Source organism: Lepidothrix coronata, unplaced genomic scaffold, assembly GCF_001604755.1.
Source record: "Lepidothrix coronata isolate B3197 unplaced genomic scaffold, Lepidothrix_coronata-1.0 Scaffold2, whole genome shotgun sequence".
In the NCBI taxonomy this organism is placed as follows: Eukaryota; Metazoa; Chordata; class Aves; order Passeriformes; family Pipridae; genus Lepidothrix; species Lepidothrix coronata.
Genome location: NW_016690182.1, coordinates 13,348,448 through 13,355,301, shown reverse-complemented (window position 1 = coordinate 13,355,301; position 6,854 = coordinate 13,348,448). Strand labels below are relative to the sequence as shown.

Here is a 6,854-nt window from a genome sequence, read left to right as displayed (position 1 = left end):
TAGGTGTGCTTTAGGTTTGGTTTTAGATGTGTTTTAGGTGTGGTTTTAGGTGTGTTTTAGGCAGGTTTCAGGCATGTTTTAGGTGCACTTTTAGGCGGGATTTAGGAGTGGTTTAGATGTGGTTTTAGGTATGTTTTACGTGTGATTTAGGTGTGCTTTAGGTTTGGTTTTAGGTGTGGTTTTAGGTGTGTTTTAGGCAGGTTTCAGGCATGTTTTAGGTGCACTTTTAGGCGGGATTTAGGAGTGGTTTAGATGTGGTTTTAGGTATGTTTTACGTGTGATTTAGGTGTGCTTTAGGTTTGGTTTTAGGTGTGGTTTTAGGTGTGTTTTAGGCAGGTTTCAGGTATGTTTTAGGTGCACTTTTAGGCGGGATTTAGGAGTGGTTTAGATGTGGTTTTAGGTATGTTTTACGTGTGATTTAGGTGTGCTTTAGGTTTGGTTTTAGGTATAGTTTTAGATGTGTTTTAAGCAGGTTTCAGGCGTGGTTTTAGGCGGGTTTTAGGAGTGGTTTAGGTGTGGTTTTAGGTATGTTTTAGGTGTGGATTTAGGTGTGTTTTAGGTGTGCTTTATATGTGTTTTAGGTTTGGTTTTAGGTGTGCTTTAGGTTTGGTTTTAGATGTATTTTAGGTGTGATTTTAGGTGTGTTTTAGACTGGTTTCAGGCGTGGTTTTAGGCAGGTTTTAGGAGTGGTTTAGGTGTGGTTTTAGGTATGTTTTAGGTGTGGATTTAGGTGTGTTTTAAGTGTGTTTTAGGTGTGGATTTAGGTGTGTTTTAAGTGTGTTTTAGGTGTGGATTTAGTTGTGTTTTAGGTGTGCTTTAGGTGTGTTTTAGGTTTGGTTTTAGGTGTGGGTTTAGGTGTGCTTTAGGTTTGGTTTTAGATGTGGTTTAGGTGTGTTTTAGGCAGGTTTTAGGTGTGCTTTAGGTGTGGATTTAAGTGTGGGTTTAAGTGTGGGTTTAAGTGTGGGTTTAGGTGCAGTTTAGACAAGTTTTAGGCATGTTTTTAGGCGTGTTTTTAGGCGTGTTTTAAGTGTGCCTTTAGGTGTGCCTTCAGGTGCACTTTAGGCATGGTTTTAGGCGTGGTTTAGGTGTGTTTTTAGGTGTGGTTTAGGTGTGTATGTGCACATGGTCTTGGGGTAGAAGGAAGGAAGAGAATAGTTTGATGGGGTTTTGGCTGTTGGGTTTTTGATTTAGGGTTTTTTTTTGGTTCTCCCAGCTCACTCCTGAATTGATCTCTCACGTTGATCTGTGAGCAGCAAACCTGCCCAAACTCCAGGTTTGGGCTGCAGCAATCCTGGTTTTATGGCCAAGTGATTGTGGGGATGGGTTGATTTATTTTGGTTGGTTTGATTTCAAACTGAAACAGGAGGGTTAGAGGGGATACTGGGAAGAAATTCTTCCCTATGAGGGTGGGAGGGCCCTGGCACAGGTTGCCCAGAGAAGCTGTGGCTGCCCCTGAATCCCTGGAAGTGTCCAAGGCCAGGTTAGACAGGGCTTGGAGCAACCTGGGCTAGTGGAAGGTGTCCCTGCCCGTGGACTGGATGAGCTTTAAGGTCCCTTCCAACCCAAACCATTCCATGATTAATTGGACTCTGAGCAGATGCATTTTCTATACCTACCTCAAAATAAGATTCCACACAGTGGGTTGAATCTGTTCCAGCAGGGGCTGAATTGGCTTGTGGAGGGAGTGACTTAGAATTCCATGAGCCAAAACATTCCTAATTGGAAGCTTGTCCTGAAGTGACATTCTCTGTGCTGGTTCCCCCTGTGCTTCTGTTTGTTCTGCTCCCCAGACCTGGGGGATCTTGGCAACCTGGGAGGTTTCAAACTGGTGCTGTTACAGGAATGTAAACTTTGAGGGCAGTGGCAAAGTTTCCTTTCCTTTGTCTCCAAAATAATATGTAGTGATTCCACCCCCCTGGCAGGGCATGGCCTGAGATTGCAGCACAAAAGAGTGGGAAAAGATACATAAAGAAACTTGGGATAAATCTTTCCTGGGTGAAAGTCCTTCCTTTTGCCACGAGCAGCTTTTCAGCCCGATGTGCCTTAGGGCTAAAATTCCTTCTGTTTGTGTTTCCAGGGATGGAAAGAACCTGGTGGACTTCACCTACGTGGAAAACGTGGTCCATGGGCACATCCTGGCTGCGGAAAAGCTGCAGAAAGGCTCTCCCCTGTGTGGGAAGGTGAGGAAGGACCTTGGGATGGGAGGGGAGGGGGTGTCCCCAGCCCAACTTCCAGCTGGGATCCTGAGTTCTGTGTCCTGACCGTCCCTCCTGGAGATGAGAGGAGCTCCACACCCAAGTGGGTCAGGTCTGGCCATGGGTACAATGAATGGTTGTCCATGTGGTGACCCTTGTGTGCCACCACATCACAGAATCCCAGAAAATTCCGAGTTGGAAGGGACCCACAAGGATCATCGAGTCCAGCTCTTAAGAGAAGAGCCCATCCAGGGGATGGCACCCGTGATGTTATCAGCACCAGGTTTTAACCAGCTAACATGGGCTAAGCTGGATGAACATACTTGGATTTCATGCTGTAAAACCCCCTGTGACAGGAGATCCAGGCACAACTGTGGGCACACATGGAAACACAGAGGCTTTTAGGCCAGAGTTCAGAACAGGAGAAACCTGGGCAGCTTTTCCTGGCCCCACTTGTGCTTTAATGTGTTTGCTCTGTGCTGTGTCAGTCAGTTTGTTTGACATTTATGAGGAATCTCAGCCTCTGGAGTGTCAGAAGGAGCTGTTTCTTGGCAAAGAAGAGGCTCATCCCTCTTCACCCAGAGGTGGTCAGTGCCAAGCAGCACGTCCTGAGAGATGTGCTCTTGCCCAGCTCAGGGGTGAACACGAGATGGGCCATCACTGAGCCAAATTTGTGAAGCCCAGGATGATTTTTCTCACCTGGCTTCTCGTCTCCTTCTCTTCCAGGCCTTTCACATCACCAACGATGAGCCAGTTCCCTTCTGGGCGTTCATGTCCCGCATCTTGACCGGCTTGGACTACGACCCTCCCAAGTACCACATCCCCTACTGGCTGGCCTATTACCTGGCCCTGCTGCTGGCCCTGCTGCTGGGGCTGCTCAGGCCCCTGGTGACCATCAAGGCCACCTTCACCCCCATGAGGGTGGCCCTGGCTGGGACATTCCACTACTACAGCTGCGAGAGGGCCAAGAGGGACATGGGATACAGGCCTGTGGTGGGGCTGGAGGAGGCCATAGCCAGGACCCTGCAGAGCTACCCCCACCTGCGCCGGGCCAGGGCCTGAGCAGCCCTGCAGGGACTCCTTCCAGCTTGATTTTCCACGATTACTGTGCTGTCTTGCCGTGGGCACTGAAGGAAATGTCACCAAGTCCCAGGAACAGGGAGTTTCCCCCCTCCCCAAGTTCCTCCTCGCCGTTACCTGGGCTGAAAAACCCTCACGTAGGAGCTGTTCTGACTCTTCTTTGGGGTGACTTCTTGTTTTGAGCCAGCTGCTGAACTCTCTGGACTGTGAATAAACACCCTGCTGGGCCCTCTTCAGTCCCGAGGCAGCCCATCAGCATTCCTCCTCTCCTCTCTCCACCCTTGTCCCCATGTTTTGTTGCTGTGGTGACATCAGCCACCTCCTCTCAGAGCTGAGGAACCAAACCCTTCTCGTGGCTGGTCCCCTCTGAGCTTTGGCTTTGCTCTAGACAGGAGAAGCTCATGGCAAAAAGCAGTTGTGCCACCAGCTCTGGAATCACTGCAGCTCATTTTGTTTTCTCTCCGTGATTAGTGGGTGATTTGGCTTCTTCCTGAAGGAAACCTGAGGAAAGGCCTCTCTTTGTTCCTTTGGCCCTGCAGGAGCCTATTTCTGTTCCAAGAAGAACTCAAATAAATCACAAAGAGATGACTTCCTAGTTTTCTGTGCCATCCCTTTCTGACCATCTCAGCACAACTTGGATTTGAACGATTCCCTTCGTGGGGAGAGCTCTTTGCTGTGGACTCTTTTCCCATAACTCATTTCCCACAAGAACTACAGTAGTTGGATGATCCTGCAGCACACAAAGCTCATCTTCTCTGACCTCTTATTGCTGGTCATGGTGATTTCTGTTGCTTTGACCACTTAGTCCATGAAAAAACCTCTTCTCCACATGGAATATAATGCAATGATCCCCAAGCTATTTTGTTTGACATGTGCATTAAGTGTCCTCTACCCTATAATCTTCCTAAGTGCTCCAGTTCTGGTATGCTCTTAAATGAAGGGTTTAGAGTAGAGTTGGAATTTCCCTCCGTGCTGATTCCTGACTCCTGGGAGTTTTGGTGTTTCAAATTTCAGAATTATGGGAAGTACCTTCCTCACTCACAGAATCATTTAATCCTAGAATTCTTGGGGTTAGAAGGGACCTTAAAGCCCATCCAGTCCCACCACATGGGCAGGGACACCTTCCACTGTCCCAGGTTGCTCCAATCTCCATCCAACCTGGCCTTGGACACTTCCAGGGATGGGGCAGCCACAACTTCCACCACAATGAGCCTTAACCTCCATCTGTGAGCTTGATCCTATAAAATTCGTTTTGTTTTATCTCCTGGCTGTTTTTTGGAGTGTTTTTATGTTGGGCTTTCCTTCCTGGGAATTTTTGTGTGCTGCTTTAAGGGCTCATTTTACCAACCTTGGCCTTGATGTTGAAGTGACCTGGCCAGTTGCTTGGGCCAGTTCCTACTGTTCTGGTCTGCACTGGTCAGCCAGCTGGTCCTCCTGGAAGCAGGGATAACACTGCCCTCCCACAGGGAGGTGGGGAGGGAATGGGGATGTTCTGGAGTGGAAGGATCCGGCACCGGCCTCACCTGCAGTCAAACCATAGCAAAAGCACCTTTGGCCTCTAGATGGCATTTCCCAGCCAGAACTGCCTTGCAGCTCCAATCTGTCCCAAAAATCTCTCTCAGTCCTTGGACACAGTTCCAGGACTGTGCCTTTGGAGGCCTGTCAAGGTAAGGAAGGTCCCAACCAGAAGGGGCTCCTGAAACAGGAGGCGCTGGAAGTTGGAGTCAGCGGGAGGGAAGCAGGAGGGGCACTGGGGTTTCCCTCACCCAGGGAGGGTAACCCAGAGGTTTTCTGGGATGGGGGGGAGCAGTTCCCCGGGCTGGGCAGGGAGGGAAGTGTTGTGTCACACCCGGGTTGGGTTGGTTGCTCTCCCTGTGTAATTAGGGCAGCTGCCAGAGCTGCTTCTGGCTGCTGAGGAGCTGCTGTTTCCCAAACACAAGTAAGCAGGGATTGTTGCTTTGCTGGAACCTGACTCTAACCCTGGCCACAAAGCAGGAGAACCTTGCTTTGTCCATAGCATCTCCCATCCCTGGTCCAGCCTCCTCCTCTCAACTCATTTTCTCACCCTAATGAGCATAAAGCTGATCTTATGTTTTCTTGGCCAAGCCAAGGAGATCCTTCTGTTCTTTCCTGCCTGGTATCCATTTGGTGGGACAGCTCTTCAGGACAGGAAGGGCATGGACCTGTTGGAGTGAGTCCAGAGGAGGCCACCAAGATGATCAGAGGGATGGAGCACCTCTCCTATAAGAAAAGACTGAGAAAATTGGGATTGTTCAGCCTGGAAAAGAGAAGCTTCAGGGTGACCTAATTGTGGCCTGCCAGGACCTGAAGGGGCTACAAGAAAGATGGAGAGAGACTTTGGACAAGGATCTGGAGTGACAGGACAAGGGGGGATGGCTTCACACTGCCAGAGGGCAGGATTAGATGGAATATTAGGGATAAATCCTTCCCTATGAGGGTGGGGAGGCCCTGGCACAGGTTGCCCAGAGAAGCTGTGGCTGCCCCATCCCTGGAAGTGTCCAAGGCCAGGTTGGAGGGGGCTTGGAGCAACCTGGGATAGTGGGAGGTGTCCCTGCCCGTGGCAGGGGGTGGGACTGGATGAGCTTTAAGGTCCCTTTCACCCCAAACCATGCTGGGATTCCCACCCTGGATGGTGTGTGTGACAGGGAGCAGGAGGCTGTGAAGCAAAATTGCCATTATCAGATTTTCCATCCAAATACCCAAGGCCAAGGTCAGGTGCAATCTGTCCTTGGTGGTAACACCCAACAGGAGCTCCTCAAGTCTTCAAAGAGTTCCCTGGAGCACTCTCACCAAACTTCTTATCTCTCTCACTCAGCTTTCCTGGCTTTTTCTTGCTGCAGCTCCTATTTTTGCTGACCTGAGACTGGTTTTGGCAGCAGGAGAGATAAAGGAGGGATCTGTTGCTTATCCCAGAGAAATGACAGGGAGGGAAAGGGAAGGAGGAATAGAAGTGCTTTCCTACGTGGAGTTAAGGTAACCAAAAACCCCTCTCACAGAGACATTGCTCAGGAGGGTTGTACAGTCTCGGGAATTCCTTGGGCTGTGGGGGAAGCTCTTGTCCACGCACACCTTCCAGAAAGGAAAAGGGCGGCTTGGGCGTGATACCAGAAACAGGGAAGAGGAAAAATTGATGGAAAAGTAGATGTCCAGTGAGCAAAAAAGCCCAGAGGGGAGCTCCAGTCCAGCTAGAGCTGGGGATGCAGGAGGTGTCCAAGGCCAGGTTGGACAGGGCTTGGAGCAGCCTGGGCTGGTGGAAGGTGTCCCTGCCCATGGACTGGATGAGCTTTAAGGTCCCTTCCAACCCAAACCATTCCATTACTCCATGATTAACTGGGCTCCTGATAGTGATAAGCAGATGCATTTTCTGTGCCTGCACAGATTCCACACAGTGGGTTGAATCTGTTCCAGCAGGGGCTGAATTGGCTTGTTGAGGGTGACTTAGAATTCCATGAGCCAAGACGTTCCTAATTGGAAGCTTGTCCTGAAGTGACATTGTCTGTGCTGGTTCCCCCTGTGCTTCTGTTTGTTCTGCTCCCCAGACCTGGGGGATCTTGGCAA

At 49.9% G+C, this 6,854-nt stretch overlaps 1 protein-coding gene across 8 annotated transcripts in view; it reads left to right on the top strand.

Annotated features, from left to right (window-relative positions):
• NSDHL (NAD(P) dependent steroid dehydrogenase-like) overlaps positions 1–3,870 on the top strand; it is a 16,144-nt gene extending 12,274 nt beyond the window's left edge. For all 8 annotated transcript variants that reach the window (XM_017819470.1, XM_017819435.1, XM_017819461.1 and 5 more), the window contains 2 exons: positions 2,078–2,180; positions 2,922–3,870. In XM_017819470.1, coding sequence (XP_017674959.1) covers positions 2,078–2,180; positions 2,922–3,257 — 439 coding nt within the window. In that variant the 3' untranslated portion in view covers positions 3,258–3,870. The remainder of the gene's footprint in view (positions 1–2,077; positions 2,181–2,921) is intronic.
• The last annotated feature ends 2,984 nt before the right edge of the window (positions 3,871–6,854 follow it).